Source organism: Coregonus clupeaformis, chromosome 14 (genome assembly GCF_020615455.1).
Source record: "Coregonus clupeaformis isolate EN_2021a chromosome 14, ASM2061545v1, whole genome shotgun sequence".
Classification (NCBI taxonomy): Eukaryota; Metazoa; Chordata; class Actinopteri; order Salmoniformes; family Salmonidae; genus Coregonus; species Coregonus clupeaformis.
The window spans coordinates 34,426,958-34,446,308 of record NC_059205.1 but is presented as its reverse complement, the minus strand read 5'-3'; the positions used below and the strand labels follow the sequence as shown (position 1 = coordinate 34,446,308).

The following is a 19,351-nucleotide window of genomic DNA, read 5'->3' as shown; positions in this document are numbered from 1 at the left end:
ACTGCAGATCAGAAACACTGATTGCTTAAGACTAGGTTAGGTTTAGACTAGCCTAATGTTGAGTCCCAGCAGTATTGTGACACCTGCCTTCCTCCTTAGACCTAATGGAAAGAACACTGGCCAGTATGATGCCGTCACCGTCTTAGTTCACCAATGCCCTTTATACGCAAAGCTTCTCAGTGTTTTCTAAATGTAATGTGACGCAATCTGACATGCTGAATTAGATGTTGATTGTTGGGTGTTCCAGTTAACCAACTGAGGGGCCAGTCTGCAACATCCAAGGGGCCAGTGCTGGTCCATGGACTGGAGGTTAAGAGACACTGGTATAGATGACTCTATCTCCAATACCCCATGTGGTGTAGTCCCCCTCCCCTCCCTGTGTGTTTGGATGAGGAGGGGCTCCCTCCCTGCTGTCCCCTGTGTTATCTTCTCCTGCGGAATGTGCCACAACAGCATAGCTAAAATAAGACACCAAAACTACTGAAGAGAGGGCTGGTATTAGCCAGCTAAATGTCAGGAGATAGTGGAGATAGCTGGACTGGGCAGACGTGTTTTTGTGTGACACGATGAATGCCCATGCAGGTTTATCCTCTTCAATCAAGTTGAGCTTTCTTTAGATGGTATATCGGTTTACTATTTACTTTTGAAGGGTTGAATGTAACTGCCATTTAGAATTCAGTCCCTTTTTATTTTACCGCAATATTTGCATCTATGGAGAAGCAGAAGTCAGTGTGTGCACTGTATGGTTCGCTCTAGAGGGATCTATATACAGTCATAGAATTAGAATTATAAAATTTACTCAAGAGCGAAAGGAATGCATTAGTTTGTATGCTGCCAATCCAAAACCATGCATGGTTTAAAATGACTAGTATATATCGTAAAATAGGTCGAGAGGTTTGACAACTATACCGCATCAAATTCAAGATAGTTGGAAACCAGATTTTTATTTTCTATTTTAATCAATAGATCATCTCTTTTGGTACTGTCCTTGGAGTCAGGTCCAGGAGTGGTTGTTAAGTCATAATGTCTGTGTTCAGATGGACCTACAAACAGTACTGTTAGGAGATCTGAAAAACCATGATCAATCAATGGGAAATATGATTATACTCTTAAAAGTAAAGTAATTATTCTTAGGGCAATTTCGGTAGAAATGGTACGAATAGAGGTTCAAGACCCTCGTAAGACAGTAAAATGTAAGGATGTATTGCAAAATAAAATAGTAAAATGGTAACATACTGGGAAAGATGTGTTAGTCTGTGGATATCTGAGGGGTGGAATTAAGATCAGAGGGATTGGTTGATTTGACAATGCACTTGGAGTCCAGTAGAAATAGGAGGAGGCTATATGTACACTGAACAAAAATATAAACGCAACATGTAAAGTGTTGGTCCCAAGTTTCATGAGATGAAATAAAAGATCCCAGAAATGTTCCATACACACAAAAAGCTTATTTCTCTCAAATGTTGTGCACACATTTGTTTGCATCCCTGTTAGTGAGCATTTCTCCTTTGCCAAGATGATCCATCCACCGGACAGGTGTGGCATATCAAGAAGCTGATTAAACAGCACGATCATTACACAGGTACACCTTGTGCTGGGGACAATAAAAGGCAACTCTAAAATGTGCAGTTTTGTCACACAACACAGGTGTCTCAAGTTTTGATGGAGCGTGCAATTGGCATGCTGACTGCAGGAATGTCCACCAGAGCTGTTGCCAGAGAATTGAATGTTTATTTCTCTACCATAAGCTGCCTCCAATGTCGTTTTAGAGAATTTGGCAGTACGTCCAACTGGCCTCACAACCGCAGACCATGTGTATGGTGTCGTGTGGGCGAGCGGTTTAATGATGTCAACTTGTGAACAGAGTGCCCCATGGTGGCGGTGGGGTTATGGTATGTGCAGGCATAAGCTACAGACGATGAACACAATTGCATTTTATCGATGGCAATACCGTGACGAGATCCTGAGGCCCATTGTGAGGCCCATTTTTTTTTAAAGGTATCTGTGACCAACAGATGCATATCTGTTTTCCCAGTCATGTGAAATCCATAGATTAGGGCCTAATGCATTTATTTCAATTGACTGATTTCCTCAAATGAACTGTAACTCAGTAAAATCTTTGAAATTGTTGCATGTTACTTTTATATATTTGTTCAGTATATACAGTACCAGTCAAAAATGTGGACACACCTACTCATTACCATTTTCTACTGAATAATAGTGAAGACATCAAAACTATGAAATAACACATGGAATATTGTAGTAACCAAAAAAGTTTTAAACAAATAATTTATATTTGAGATTCTTCAAAGTAGCCACCTTTTGCCTTGATGACAGCTTTGTACACTCTTGGCATTCTCTCAACCAGCTTCACCTTGAATGCTTTTCCAACAGTCATGAAGGAGTTCCCACATATGCTGAGCACTTGTTGGCTGCTTTTCCTTCACTCTCCGGTCCAACTCATTCCAAACCATCTCAATTGGGTTGAGGTCAGGTGATTGTGGAGGCCAGGTCATCTGATGCAGGACTCCATCACTTTCCTTCTTGGTCAAATAGCCCTTACACAGTCTGGAGGTGTGTTGGGTCAATGTCCTGTTGAAAAACAAATGATAGTCCCACTAAGCGCAAACCAGATGTGATGGCGTATCGCTGCAGAATGATGTGGTAGCCATGCTGGTTAAGTGTGCCTTGAATTCTAAATAAATTACAGACGGTGTCACCAGCAAAGCACACCCACACCATCGCACCTCCTCCTCCATGCTTCACGGTGGGAACCACACTTGCGGAGATCATCCATTCACCTACTCTGCATCTCACAAAGACACGCCGGTTGGAAGTAGTGGTTTCTTTGCAGCAATTTGACCATGAAGGCCTGATTCATGCAGTCTCTTCTGAACCGTTGATGTTGAGATGTGTCTGTTACTTGAACTCTGTGAAGCATTTATTTGGGCTGCAATTTCGGAGGCTGGTAACTCTAATGAACTTATCCTCTGCAGCAGAGGTAACTCTGGGTCTTCCTTTCCTGTGGTAGTCCTCATGAGAGCCAGTTTCATCATAGCGCTTGATGGTTTTTGCGACTGCACTTGAAGAAACGTTCAAAGTTCTTGAAATGTTCCAGATTGACTGTCCTTCATGTCTTATAGTAATGATGGACTGTCATTTCTCTTTGCTTATTTGAGCTGTTCTTGCCATAATATGGACTTGGTCTTTTACCAAATAAGGCTATCTTCTGTATACCACCCCTACCTTGTCACAACACAACTGATTGGCTGAAACGCATTAAGAAGGAAAGAAATTCCAGAAATTAACTTTTAAGAAGGCACACCTGTTAATTGAAATGCATTCCAGGTGACTACCTCATGAAGCTGGTTGAGAGAATGCCAAGAGTGTGCAAAGCGGTCATCAAGGCAAGGGGTGGCTACTTTGAAGAATCTCAAATATAAAATAGATTTAGATTTGTTTAACACTTTTTTGGTTACTACATGATTCCATATGTATTATTTCATAGTTGTGATGTCTTCACTATTATTCTACAATGTAGAAAATAGAAAAACATAAAGAAAAACCTTTGAATGAGTAGGTGTGTCCAAACTTTTGTCTGGTACTGTGTATATATATTGAATTGCAATGTTTTCCACCAGATCCTCCAACCAGGGGAGGGGTGGTAGAAAGAATAAATACTTTGTAAAATAAGGATGATCAGAAATGATGCAAGCCAAGTTATTTGATAGACTAATCTGTCTTCTAGCAAAAAAAACAGAACTGTTTGTTTATGTTTTTGCTGTGTAATGCACACTTGGAAGTGGTTGTTTTTCAGATCAAACATAATTTAGTTTACTTCAACAATTTACATTTGGGTTCAAGTAATCCCTCATCTCCTCCGCTGTTACGATAGTGTGCCTTTATAATTATTACTTATAGGTGATTGTTAGATAAGTGAGTGGAGACTTGAATGTCAAAGTGAAGTTGCTGAAAAGTTACTGGAGATGAGCAGAGTCCCATGGCAGTCCCATGGTCGACTGGAGGAAATGTGAACCACTCTGTACTCATCTCCCACGTCACTGGAAGTATGGCCTCAGAAATATGTCAGCAGGGTGGGTCTGTGGCCGTGTGTGTGGGTGTCATATGTCAACCCGTTCCCCGTGCTGGGTCGTGACTGCTGAGGGGCATGTGAGGGCTGTCATGTGATCAAGCGACGGCCTCGACCTGACATAGACACTGCCAGAGCAGGAGCCTGCCAGCCTCTCAGGCAGCTGTCCAATAATAGTATGGCCAGGCTGAGTGATATGTCACTGTTAGTACTGTATGGTATACTGTACAATAGATACAGATAACTGCCTAAATAAAGGAAACACTTGAGTAAATGAAGGATACAAAGTATATTGTAAGCAGGTGGATCCACACCGGTGTGGTTCCTGAGTTAATTAACCAATTAACATCCCATCATGCTTAGGGTCATGTATAAAAATGCCCAGTTGCCCATTATTTTGGCTACCATGGCTAGAAGAAGAGATCTCAGAGACTTTGAAAGAGGGGTCTCTAAGGAGCATAGGGGGTTTAAAGGGTGTGTGTGCGTGTGCGTGTGTGCGTGCGTGCGTCAGTCACCAGATCTCAACCCAATTGAAAACTTATGGGAGCGGAATGGCGCCTAAGACAGCGTTTTCCACCACCATCAACAAAACACCAAATGATGGAATTTCTCGTGGAAGAATGGTGTCACATCCCTCCAATAGAGTTCCAGACACTTGTAGAATCTATAATTCGCATCAAAGCTGTTCTGAAGGCTTGTTGGGGCCTAACGCCATATTAAGACACTTTATGTTGGTGTTTCCTTTATTTTGTCAGTTATCAGTATCTCTTCACTGATTTATGATATGATACACATCGTCAAGGCTGGGGAATGGCACAGTGGTAGTGGTAGTAGTACATGAAGCTAGGAATAGAGGAAGAAAGGATTTATAACTATATTCCACTCTATTGTTAATTGGCAGAATGTAAATGTTCTTCACATTTATTTGATTTGATTTTAAACAAATCTGAACCAGCTTTGGATACATTATTTAGGTATTTGAAGATGTTCTCTGAGACTGTGTGTTGGTCCAACCCGTTGTGTTGGTCCACCCGCTTACCCTGCGGTGATCCGCTGAAATCAATTTATTGCTGTTCTTTAGGGACAGGGTGGGGTGGATATTTTCATTATTTTCTTGGCAGGTTTCCAGGCCCTGGCAGCACTTAACCACACACGTTGTGAATGGAAAATCCCATCTGTAAGCTCAACTCAGATGATTCATCTGGATGAATGAAGTATTATTGACCCATCAGCTCTGCTGATGATAAAGTAATCAATATTCTTCTGAAAAGCAAAATATCTTGGGGAGCCACTCCACTATTACAGTATCATGTGACAAGCACATAATCTATTGAAATGGTACAGTATATCTCAATCAGAAAGGCCTCAATTGAGTTGAGATTGCCTGTGAACATAGAAACAGCATTACAGGAGATGTCTAGGGAAACTCCATGTATAAATGACAGGCCTGTGTAGACCAGTGTTAACTGTTAATCCTTTCTCTGGTCCTTGTCTTTCCTCCACAGTGTCCGGCCTCTCGTCTTCCCCCACCCCACCCAGCACCCCCACCCAGGCCCCCAGCCAGCCCATGCTGTTCCCCCAGGAGGTCCATCGGAGTGCCCCTGAACGCCTGGACCGCTCCCTCTCATCACCCTCCACTGCCAAGCCCCCCATGCCCTCCTCTTCTCCGATACCCTACTCCTTCCCGATGCTCCAAGCTACCTCACAGCCAGTGAGTGATACCTCTTCCTACCTACTACACCAACTGCTGGTTTACTCTGTTTGTTAGTGTCAGTGATAATTGATTGTGCAGTGAAGCAATATTGCAGGGTTGCCAAAAGTGGTGTAAGGGGGAAGCTGATGTGATTTTCTGAGAAGGCCCCCTTTTTCAGATTTTCTGAGAAGGCCCCCCCCCTCCCCCCCAGCTATTAAAAAACATTTGGAGCATTTTTTAGCAGACATCAAAGGATCTGAGCTTCCTTTAAAATAATAGCCTTTGCTGAGCCTTTTTAAAAACCATGGAGGTGTTATTTTTCCACTGCAGCTTATGGTCAATCACCAGCCCAAGATATTTGTACGAGTCCACCCTTTCGACAGGAAAAGTCAAAGAACATAATGCGGTCTGCAGTCCCTGCTCTCTCCAAGTGCTCATATGCTTTGTGCACTATGAACAGCAGTGCATCTTCCACACCTATCTTGGCCTGGTAGGCAAACTGCAGGGAGTCAAGAAACCCCTGCACCTGCTGCTTTAGTTGCGCCAGGACCACTCTCTCAAACACCTTCATCAGCTGGGAAGTGAGTGCAACAGACCTGACGTTGTTTAGGCCCTGCCCCTTGGCGGTTTTTGGGAACAGATACAATGCAGGAGGATTTCCACTGTGTAGGTGTAGGTACAGTAGAAGTAGACAGTGACTGTATTTGTATTTATTATGGATCCCCATTAGCTGTTGCTAAGGCAGCAGCTACTCTTCCTGGGGTCCAGCAAAATTAATGCAGGTATATAAAAAACATTACAATACATTTCACAGATTTCACAACACATTGTGTGCCCTCAGGCCACTACTCTACTACCACATATCTACAACACAAAATAATTGTGTACGTGTGTGTATAGTGCGTATATTAACATGTGTGTGTGTGAATGCGTGTGTCTGTGCCTGTGTGTGTGTCTCTTCATAGTCCCCGCTGTTCACATAAAGCCAGGTGGACACTACACAACACTTGTGAACTTCAGAGATGTAACCATTTGACACTTTGGCTTTGGTTGAAGGCAATTACAAACGCATACTAGTAGTAGTCATCGCTCCTGCTCGAGAGTCTAAACATTCTGGGTGAACATTCCGTTCTCAAAACGTGTCGTTGCACATCTCACACTACAAGAGCATTGCAGATTTTGAGCCGATAAAGCATCTGGGACTGCTTAAAGATGTTGTGCGTCTTTGACCCGCTCACATTAAACGAGCGTCGGTGACAGCCATGTAGTCATGGCTCTATATAGTACTGTGCGCCTCCCATAGTCTGTTCTGGACTTGGGGACTGTGAAGAGACCTCTGGTGGCATGTCTTGTGGGGTATGCATGGATGTGTGAGCTGTGTGCTAGTAGTTTAAACAGACAGCTCCGTGCATTCAACATGTTAATACAGTGAGGGAAAAAAGTATTTGATCCCCTGCTGATTTTGTACGTTTGCCCAATGACAAAGAAATGATCAGTCTATAATTTTAATGGTAGGTTTATTTGAACAGTAAGAGACAGAATAACAACAACAAAATCCAGAAATACGCATGTCAAAAATGTTATAAATTGATTTGCATTTTAATGAGGGAAATAAGTATTTGACCCCCTCTCAATCAGAAAGATTTCTGGCTCCCAGGTGTCTTTTATACAGGTAACGAGCTGAGATTAGGAGCACACTCTTAAAGGGAGTGCTCCTAATCTCAGTTTGTTACCTGTATAAAAGACACCTGTCCACAGAAGCAATCAATCAGATTCCAAACTCTCCACCATGGCCAAGACCAAAGAGCTCTCCAAGGATGTCAGGGACAAGATTGTAGACCTACACAAGGCTGGAATGGGCTACAAGACCATCGCCAAGCAGCTTGGTGAGAAGGTGACAACAGTTGGTGTGATTATTCGCAAATGGAAGAAACACAAAATAACTGTCAATCTCCCTCTGCCTGGGGCTCCATGCAAGATCTCACCTAGTGGAGTTGCAATGATCATGAGAATGGTGAGGAATCAGCCCAGAACTACACGGGAGGATCTTGTCAATGATCTCAAGGCAGCTGGGACCATAGTCACCAAGAAAACAATTGGTAACACACTACGCCGTGAAGGACTGAAATCCTGCAGCGCCCGCAACGTCCCCCTGCTCAAGAAAGCACATATATAGGGCCGTCTGAAGTTTGCCAATGAACATCTGAATGATTCAGAGGAGAACTGGGTGAAAGTGTTGTGGTCAGATGAGACCAAAATCGAGCTCTTTGGCATCAACTCAACTCACCATGTTTGGAGAAGGAGGAATGCTGCCTATGACCCCAAGAACACCATCCCCACCGTCAAACATGGAGGTGGAAACATTATGCTTTGGGGGTGTTTTTCTGCTAAGGGGACAGGACAACTTCACCGCATCAAAGGCACGATGGACGGGGCCATGTACCGTCAAATCTTCCCTCAGCCAGGGCATTGAAAATGGGTCGTGGATGGGTATTCCAGCATGAAAATGACCCAAAACACATAGCCAAGGCAACAAAGGAGTGGCTCAAGAAGAAGCACATTAAGGTCCTGGAGTGGCCTAGCCATAGAAAATCTGTGGAGGGAGCTGAAGGTTCGAGTTGCCAAACGTCAGCCTCGAAACCTTAATGACTTGGAGAAGATCTGCAAAGAGGAGTGGGACAAAATCCCTCTTGAGATGTATGCAAACCTGGTGGCCAACTACAAGAAATGTCTGACCTCTGTAATTGCCAACAAGGGTTTTGCCACCAAGTACTAAGTCATGTTTTGCAGAGGGGTCAAATACTTATTTCCCTCATTAAAATGCAAATCAATTTATAATATTTTGACATGCGTTTTTCAGGATTTTTTTGTTGTTATTCTGTCTCTCACTGTTCAAATAAACCTACCATTAAAATTATAGACTGATCATGTCTTTGTCAGTGGGCAAACGTACAAAATCAGCAGGAGATCAAATACTTTCCCTCACTGTACTTCTCACAAATACAAGTAGTGATGAAGTCAAGCTCTCCTCTACTTTGAGCCAGGAGAGATTGACTTGCATATTATTAATGTTAGTTCTCTGTGTACATTTAAGTGCCAGCCGTGCTGCTCTGTTCTGGGCCAATTGTAATTTTCCTAAGACCCTCTTTGTGGCGACAAAACTAAGGCCTGTAGGACCTGCCTTGTTGATAGCATTGTTAAGAAGGAAGAGCAGCCCTTTTATTATGGACAGACCTCTCCCCATTTTAGCTACTTGTCTGTTTTGACCATGACAGTTTATAATCCAGGCAGTTTAGTCTCCTCGACTTGCTCAATTTCCACATTATTCATTACATTACAAGATTTAGTTGAGGTTTAGGGTTTAGTGAATGACTTGTCCCAAATACAATGCGTGTAGTTTTTGAAATATTTAGGACTAAGTTATTTCTTGCCACCCATTCTGAAACTGACTGCAGCTCTTTGTTAAGCGCTGCAGTGATTTCACTTGCTGTGGTAGCTGACTTTGGATGGTGTATCAATAATCCCAGTCATTACAAAGATACAGGCGTCCTTCCTAACTCAGTTGCCAGAGAGGAAGGAAACCGCTCAAGGATTTCACCATGAGGCCAATGGTGACTTTAAAACAGTTAGAGAGTTTGGCTGTGATAGGAGAATAACTGAGGATGGATGAACAACATTGTAGTTACTCCACAATCCTAACCCAAATTACAGAGTGAAAAGAAGGAAGCCTGTACAGAATCAAAACATGCATCCTGTTTGCAATAAGGCACTAAAGTAAAACTGCAAAAAAATGTGGCAAAGAAATAAACGTTATGTCCTGAATACAATGCATTATGTTTGGGACAAATCACATCACTGAGTACCAGACTTCATATTTCCAAGCATGGTGGTGGCTGCATCATGTTATGGGTATGCTTGTCATCGGCAAGGACAAGGGAGTTTTTTTAGGATAAAAATAAACTGAATAGAGCTAAGCACAGGCAAAGTCCTAGAGGCTAACCTGGTTCAGTCTGCTTTCCAACAGACACTGGGAAACAAATTCACCTTTCAGCAGGACATTAACCTAAAACTCAAGGCCAAATATACACTGGAGTTGCTTACCAAGACGACATTGAATGTTCCTGATTGGCCTGGTTACAGTTTTGACTTAAATCATCTTGAAATTCTATGGCAAGATTTGGAAATTGCTGTCTAGCAATTATCAACAACCAACTTGACAGAGCTTGAAGAGCAAATATTGTACAATTCACGTGTGCAAAGCTCTTACCCAGAAAGACTCACAGTTGTAATCGCTGCCAAAGGTGATTCTAACCTGTATTGACTCAGTGGTGTGAATACTTATGTAAATTTGATATTTCTGTATTTCATTTTCAATACATTTGCTAAAAAATTTTAAAACTTGTTTTCACTTTGAAATTATGGGGTATTGTGTGTAGATGGGTGGGAAAAAAATATTGAATCGATTTTGAATTCAGGCTGTAACACAACAAACTGTGGAATAAGTCGAGGGGTATGAATACTTTCAGAATGCACTGTATTTCTCTCTCTCTCTCTCAATTTCAATTGCAATTTAAGGGCTTTATTGGCATGGAAAACGTGTGTTAACATTGCCAAAGCAAGTGAAGTAGATTGTAAACAAAAGTGAAATAAACAGTAAACTCTCTCTCTCTCAACACACACCAGGCTCTCCTCTTACCAAATCAAAGGAATTACTTCTCTGCCAAATCCAATCTGGAAGCGTGTTAATGAAACAGCCCATCATCTCGATTTTACAGCCCCATGTTTACCTACAGCACGTTCCTGTCCCTGTTCCCTGTGGCAGTGCAGCAGCAGCAGATTGGGATGGGATTCATGCCCATGCTGATGCGGCGTTAGACGGGCTAGATTTATGACAGTGCAGTAGTGGTGTTGGCTGAAAAATTGCTGTCACCATGCGGTATAGGGTGACTGGGGGGTTGGTTGGGCAAAAGCTGAAGAACATACGCACATCCAGGTATTTTCCGCAGGTGCTTGGGTGGTAGGCAAATTCATGAAAAACTGAAGGGTCTAATCAAGGGGCTAGGGGAGATAAAAATACATGTAAATAAATCCTCATATGCTACAAAGAGCACAATATGGCTTGGCTCGTGGTACGTGCCATGATGAAGTGTTTTGTAGGATAGGGAAGAAGGCAACTTACCTCATTGACATTTGCATGTTATCGCTGTACACAGATTAATTTTGTTATAGGATAAATTTGCTGCAGCACAGCCTCTGTCTCTGCACTGTGTCTTAGTCATTGTGCAGTAGCCAGCCTACTTCATCACATTCATCCCTTGCCATATTGATTTTTCTATGCACTATCCATATACGTAAATAATTCTGTATTGTGCAAATTGTTGCATTTTTATGTCCTGCAAAAAAAAAGTTATGGGCATAGAGAAGGACAGGGAATCCTTGGCTTCTGGCTGCTTGGCAACATAAGGGATTTCCTAATATGGTGAAAAGCCTTGGTTGTTTCGCATGGAGGGTTCTAGTGCGTGATCATAATAATAAATGAAACTTTAACGAAGTCCCCTGTCGTTCACAATCCACAGAATGCGCAGAAAAACATCTGCTTGCGAGCAGATACTGTCACGCGTAGCCTATGTCAGACTGTTTTTTTTATTATTATGTTTTTGCTTCGTTTTTTATCCGTAGGAGTTGTTCACTCCTCTGTTTTAGTCTATAGTATGATCCTACTGTAGGCATTGGCTGCATTGATTGCAGCAAAATACATTTAGGAATGTTCCACTATTACAGATTTAAGGGGTGTGTAGTCTAATAATAATGTGCCATTACAGTTACTGGCAGGCACAGAGCTCCGGATATGAATTGCCAATAGTCTACAGTAGAAACTTGGACAAGGGCAGTTGAATGAGTTGCGCGCAGTGCGTATTTTGTCATTGTCAAACAGACGGGGCTTGCTTTTCTTATTGTTGGCTTTGCGCAAGGACGTTTAGCCTACTTGTCAGTCTCTCAAAAAGATAGTTGATTTTGTCATGGTGTAAAGTGCCAGCAGTTATTGAATGTACCTTGTTATTTTAATCTTAACTTTGGCAAACGGCGAGTAGTGCGACTGATGTCATATTGTGGTAGATTTGGAGCGCGTTCTTGACTTCATCTGTGTCTTATTCTTACAGAATTTCTACGGTTTATTCGAAGGCATGCTGGAGAAACTTGAACTAGACGATGATGGTGTTGGTAAGTGCATTTTACTTAGTAGGCTAGTCTACATTTTGATTTTACTTGGTGTTACATAGCCATTTATTTGACGTTTTTGCTATTTATCCGCATATAGTTGAAGACCAGGCTGAATATGGAATGCAGAATGCTGATTTGTAAAGTGCTGGTGTAATGATGTTTACATATCTTGCATTACTCATCTCATATGTATATACTGTATTCTATAATATTCTACTGTATCTTAGTCCATGCCGCTCTGTCATTGCTTGTCCTTATATGTATATATTCTTAAATTCCATTCCTTACTTAGATGTGTGTGTATTGGGTATATGTTGTGAAATTGTTAGATATTACTTGTTAGATATTACTGCACTGTTGGAGCTAGAAGCACAAGCATTTCTCTACACCCGCAATAACACCTGCTAAACACGTGTATGTGACAAATAACATTTTATTTTGAATTGTAATGGTGACACCAGTTGCTATTCACGGAATATGATGCTCCATATGATACATTATTCCGGTTTTGCTTCTTTTACCAAGACAAAAAGTGTCATCCTGATCGCAAAATCACAATCCTTCACATTTAAGTCTTATTATGCAGGATTTGTTTTGATCATAACCCAATTATTGCCTGGTGATAGCGCAAAGCCTTGTGCAGTCCTGTCGTCGCACGCTGTTGGAATAAGGGATTCCCCCAGCCCAAGAGGTGGCATCATTGGTTCAGTATGAATAGTGAGATTATTCGATATACACATTTAGTGTGAATATTTGTGTCTGTCTTTACAGCTGCTGAACCAGACAGCGATATTTACATGCGCTTTATGAAGTCCCATAGCTGCTATGACATCGTTCCCACCAGCTCCAAGCTGGTTGTGTTTGACACGGGACTGCAAGTAAGTAAGCCCAGCTCCTCCACATGACTACACTTTGACATCATGATGGAGGGACCATATTCAAAAAGCACTTTTTTGCCTTTTAGATCATAATGGATAAGATTACATGGACAGGGGGGACCTGATCTTAGATCAGCAACCTGAGACACTTTCTGGTCCAGACAGACACACAGGGTTGGGAATTCAGACTATGTGTAAATAACTTTGAGTAGGCCTGACTATAACCTAACTTTGACCATCAGTGTAGCATTTGTTTGTCTTATTAGGTTTGTCCAGTGAGGGACATTCTTATGGTTATTGAAGTGCCTCCTTGGTCTGAAAGGCACTGAGAATGGTTTGGTTAATGTTCCATGAGGAGAGCAGTGCTATTGCTAGTGCTAATGATTTGCCTCATAAACGGTTAAACAGTAATCAGCCACCGAATCTATTAAACTCAAGGTTTTAGTTCCCTTATCTGAGTATGAAACCCCTAAAACCAGAATACTTTAGTGTATGATTTTGGATTTCAATTTTACACTTCACATTTTTACAATATGTACAATACCACCTTCAGAACCTTGCCATCCATGTGTTTTTGTATGTGATTGTGGTCCTTTCTCACAGGTAAAGAAGGCATTCTTTGCCTTAGTGGCCAATGGGGTGCGTGCTGCCCCACTATGGGACTCAGAGAGGCAGTGTTTTGTGGGTAAGAAACACCCTTTGTGTATGACATACATTCACATGAAATGCATTCACGCTTAATGCATTCGCTGATGCAAACACCTATATCCACCAATGAATGCATATCAGGGCCGTAGCCAGGGTCTGAGTTTTAGTCAGGTCCGGGAAGAAAGTTGAAGCTAATTTAATGCATTTCTATACACTTTAAACTCTAAAATGTTATTTGAAGAACAGCAAAAACAAGCAAAACTCCAGCCATTATCACATTGGTTGCTGTAGCTTCATTCAACTCAGTCAATCTATAAACACATAGCCTATTAGCTATACAGTTAGCCACTACACATTATATCATATTAACTCAGCACCAGGATTAAAAACTTTTAGTTTTTGCAGTTTTACAGCTTATTTCCTACAATTCTACACATATGGGCTCCCGAGTGGCTTCCGAGTGGCGCAGCGGTCTAAGGCACTGCATCTCAGTGCTTGAGGCATTACTACAGACCCCCTGGTTCGATTCCAGGCTGTATCACAACCGGCCGTGATTGGGAGTCCCATAGGGCGGCGCACAATTGGCCCAGCGTCATCCGGGTTTGGCCGGTGTAGGCCGTCATTGTAAATAAGAATTTGTTCTTAACTGACTTGCCTAGTTAAATAAAGGTTAAATAAAAATAAAATAAATAAAAAATTGCCATGACTTATGCCTCGTTAATAAGACATCTGAGTGAGAGTGACTAACAAAATCAATGGGGTCCCTGTGGGCCCGGTCGGTAATTCGTCCATGATTACTAGAAGTTTAGATAGCTGGCTAGACTGACTAACTAGACTAATTTACCAATCAAATTCTTTTTACTGACATGGGCTACTTGAGTGACTGTCAGTGAGTGACATAACAAGAGGAAAACTGCTGATGCACAACCAAGTTTTGAAATTGCACCTTGTGTATTCTACTATTCTAACTCTCAAGTTAAGACCCCGACTGAGTTCCTATTTTTTTAATATATATACAGTACCAGTCAAAAGTTTGGACACACCTACTCATTCAAGGGTTTTTCTTTATTTTTACTATTTTCTACATTAAACAATAATAGTGAAGACATCAAAACTATGAAATAACACATATGGAATCATGTAGTAACCAAAAAGTGTTAAACAAATCAAAATATATTTTAGATTTTAGATTCTTCAAAGTAGCCACCCTTTGCCTTGATGACAGCTTTGCACACGCTTGGCATTCTCTCTCCCAACCCTGGAATGCTTTTCCAACATATGCTGAGTTCCCACATATGCTGAGCACTTGTTGGCTGCTTTTCCTACACTCTGCGGTCCAACCCATCCCAAACCATCTCAATTGGGTTGAGGTCGGGTGATTGTGGAGGCCAGGTCATCTTATGCAGCACTCCATCACTCTCCTTCTTGGTCAAATAGCCCATACACAGCCTGGAGGTGTGTTGGGTCATTGTCCTGTTGAAAAACAAATGATAGTCCCACTAAGCGCAAACCAGATGGGATGGCGTATCGCTGTGGTAGCCATGCTGGTTAAGTGTGCCTTGGACTCTAAATAAATCACTGAGTGTCACCAGCAAAGCACCCCCACACCATAACACCTCTTCCTCCATGCTTCACGGTGGGAACCACACATGCGGAGATCATCCGTTCACCTACTCTGCGTCTCACAAAGACACGGCTGTTGGAACCAAAAATCTCAAATTTGGACTCATCAGACCAAAGGACAGATTTCCACCGGTCTAATGTCCATTGCTCGTGTTTCTTGGCCCAAGCAAGTCTCTTCTTCTTATTGGTGTCCTTTAGTAGTGGTTTCTTTGCAGCAATTCAACCATGAAGGCCTGATTCACACAGTCTCCTCTGAACAGTTGATGTTGAGATGTGTCTGTTACTTGAACTCTGTGAAGCATTTATTTGGGCTGCAATTTCTGAAGCTGGTAACTCGATTGAATTTATCCTCTGCAGTAGAGGTAACTCTGGGTCTTCCTTTCCTGTGGCGGTCCTCATGAGAGCCGGTTTCAAATCAAATTGTATTTACCACATGCGCCAAATACAACCGGTGTAGATCTTACAGTGAAATGCTTACTTACAAGCCATTAACCAACAATGCGTTTAAAAAAAAAAAAAAGTATTATGTAAAAAATAGATCAGTAAAAAATAAAAAAAATATTTAAAGAGCAATTAAAGAACATAACGCTTGATGGTTTTTGCGACTGCACTTGAAAAAACGTTCAAAGTTCTTGAAATTTTCCGTATTGACTGACCTTCATGTCTTTAAAGTAATGATGGACTGTAATTTCTCTTTGCTTATTTGAGCTTCTTTTATTTATTGATTTTATTTGTATTTTTATTTGAGCTGTTCTTGCCATAATATGGACTTGGTCTTTTACCAAATAGGGCTATCTTCTGTATCCCCCTACCTTGTCACAACACAACTAATTGACTCAAACGCATTAAGAAGGAAAGAATTCCACAAAATAACTTTTAACAAGGCTTCCTGTTAATTGAAATTCATTCCAGGTGACTACCTCATTAAGCTGGTTGAGAGAATGCCAAGAGTGTGCAAAGCTGTCATCAAGGCAAAGGGTGGCTACTTTTAAGAATCTCAAATATGAAATATATTTTGATTTGTTTAACACTTTTTAGGTTACTACATGATTCCATATCTGTTATTTCATTAAAATTTCAGAGTAATGTCAGTGGAATTATGTATTTTCGAAATTTTTACAAATGTCTTCAGTCAATAAATATTCAACCCCTTTGTTATGGCAAGCCTGAATAAGTTCAGGAGTAACAAGTCACATAATAAGTTGCATGGACTCTGTGTGCAATAATAGTGTTTAACATGATTTTTGAATGACTACCTCATCTCTGTACACAACACTAGAGCTCTTCACGGATCCACCTGTACCCGAATACCCGAGACCCGATCCGGCACCCGAGTGGGTTCGGATCCAGAATTCTAAATAATGTCTCGGGTCTGGGTCGGATCTGATATGATTCTCACAGGCCTTGGGTATGTGTAATTTTAACTGACTTGTCCGGAAGGGCCCGTACAGATCCGAACGAGCTGCAGTAGCGAGAGGGAGATAAAATGTATAATTTATGCTGCTGCTCTTGCTTTTCACGAGAGTGGAGTGTGACGTGTGTAGCTTGTTGTTGTTGGCCAATCACAAGTCATCAAAGCGGCAATAGGCTACAGTCATAGAGCCTATTTGTGGCAAAAGTTAGGAAATATCTAATCAATGGAAAATTGAATTAAAATGATGGAATTAAAAGTTAAAGGAGAAGGATAGGCTACAACCACTAAAAGCCAACAGGTAGGCTGCTATTTAGCTAATATTCTGAATGAGTTGTTGTTATTTTTAACTGTAGGATGAGAAAGTGCATGCACTGCAGCCTCAATTAGCCTAGCTAGCTAATGTTAGCTAGCTTAACTAGCTTCTCCCAGTTTGATGCAGTCAAGACAGGTACTACTTAATCATATTTGATGATAAATAACCTAGCTATCCATAACGTTATCGAGCCAATTAAGAAGGAATATCGTAGTAACTTGTTACGACGTTAGAAGCAAAATGTTATGTTTTCCTCAAAACAATAATTATTGTGAGCTATGACATGATGTAGCTAATAAAGGAATTTGAATATGTGGCAAGAGAAAAGATAATTAGCCTTTATTAAACTCACCAGATCATTTTCCATCAATGAATGTCGATTTAACTCGTTTGACTGCTATGATTAAGCAATAAGGCACAAGAGGGTATGGTATATGGCCAATTTACCACAAGTAAGGGCTGTTCATAAGCATGACGCAATGCGGAGTGCCTGGATACAGCTGTTAGTCGTGGTATATTGGCCATATACCACAAACCCCAGGGGTACCTTATTAAGCAATAAGGCCCGAGGAGGTGTGGTATATGGCCAATATAACACGGCCAAGGGCTGTTCATAAGCACGATGCAACGCGGAGTGCCTGGACACAGCCCTTAGCCATGGTATATTAGCCATATATCACAAACCCCCGAGGTGCCTTATTGCTATTATAAACTGGTTACCAACATAATTAGATCATTAAAAATACATGTTTTGTCTTACCCGTGGTATACGGTCTGATATACCACGGATTTCAGCCAATCAGCATTCGGCTCGACCAGGTTTATAATTGTAAATAAATCCTTTTTGCGAATGTGCATAACTATAGATAAATCGGACAGGAGAGTTTGAGTGATGAAAGTTGGACAGAGGATCTCAAAATCTCTGCGCAAGAAACACTTGGACGAACATAAACTGTTAAGCTATTTTCTGGCAATTGTGCTGTTATTATGTGCCAGATGTTAAGATTACAAACCGTTATAAATGGCCCATTTGCGAGATCGACTTATCATTTAAATAGGCATAGGCTACAGACTAAAATCTGGGTTTATGATTGTAATTCAATTTTGCCGTGGTTTGCTTAAAGGCATGTAGCCTATAGCCCCTGACAGGCCTACATCTCATTTCAGATAGTCTACAGTAGCCTAGACAATGTAGGAAAGATGTAAACTGAACGATTTAGCAGCTTGCTCAATTCAAATTAACAGACTAATTTATTCAACATGAACAGCTAGGCTGTTATGGTAAGAAGTGCTTGTGTTTTCCAATAGCCTGCTGGAATAGGCTACTGAGGATGGCGTCATCATTTCAATCACTGAATTAAATGTTAATAATATGTATATGAACTGAATATGCTTGTCAACAACAGCCAGTGTTGTTTACATTTTATTTTTTATTTTATTTTTTACCTGTAGCCTAATCTGACTACTGTTACCTTCAATCTAATGCGTTCTAACAACTGATCGTCAATTGCGATAGAGCTTTAATAACTTCCAATTTAATTAACTAAACATGTCCATTAATAGTTGCATAATAACACAACAACAAACTGACGTTATAGGCTATTTATTAAATTGGTTTGCCAGCTCCAGGTAGGTTACACAAGTGGCACAAATTGATTTGCAATGACTCAACATATGTATTGTATCAAATGGTAGCCTACAATGGCATATAAATTAATAGGCTACTTGATGGCCAAAAGAGGCAAATATATCATTCTCCACATTTAATGTCAGTTTCATTGAGGCCTTTTCCCAAAAAAAGAACCACGTGACGGAGTTCCATATAACTTCCATTTCAAATTTCCATTCGGCCAGACCTCCAGACCAAAGAACTGAGCATGCATAAAACACTTCGCTTGATGCCGTTTTCTTTAAGCAAAGTCAACATTAGAATGCAGTTTAAACCACCTCCAAGCAAATGTATGTAATGAGCTCTAGTGCGCCCAAAGTTGTTTTCCAGTGCTTTTTCTCCATTATTTATTGATGTGCATCAGTTCTAGCATATTAATGTTTTATGGAAAAAGGGTTGGAAATAGGTGTCTCCATAATGACAATCTTGCTAAATAGCCTACCTACAACTGGTAAAAAGTTGTCACGACGTGCGCTCTTGATTCTCTCTCCTCTCACGTGACTCAGCCAATAGCTGTAGTACTCTCTCAACACACACACAGCCCTCCGGCCCTCCCCACCACTCACTCACTCAGCAACAGCCTGCCCCACTACCTGACAGTCAGCAGCATGTCACAGTGAATTGTATATTAAATAAGAGAAATGCCATGGCGGCCGCAGTGCAAATTAGAAATAGGCCAAAATCCCGCAACCCGCGACCAATGCATTTTCACCCGTGACATCGTTTTTAAAGTAGTCCAATTTGGCTTGAAAACATGCCAACACTGCGCGAGTCGGCTCGGTTGGTTGGTTGGTTGGTTGG

General features: G+C 41.3%; 1 protein-coding gene across 5 annotated transcripts in view; it reads left to right on the top strand.

Annotated features, from left to right (window-relative positions):
* LOC121580982 (5'-AMP-activated protein kinase subunit gamma-2) overlaps positions 1-19,351 on the top strand; it is a 73,154-nt gene that overhangs the window by 38,882 nt on the left and 14,921 nt on the right. For 3 of the 5 annotated variants that reach the window (XM_041896238.2, XM_041896237.2, XM_041896239.1), the window contains 4 exons: positions 5,596-5,801; positions 11,945-12,005; positions 12,777-12,883; positions 13,487-13,568. In XM_041896238.2, the coding sequence (XP_041752172.1) occupies positions 5,596-5,801; positions 11,945-12,005; positions 12,777-12,883; positions 13,487-13,568 (456 nt within the window). Of the gene's footprint in view, positions 1-5,595; positions 5,802-11,598; positions 11,693-11,944; positions 12,006-12,776; positions 12,884-13,486; positions 13,569-19,351 lie in introns of those variants that run through there. The other 2 variants (XM_041896240.1, XM_041896241.1) reach the window with 2 other exon arrangements.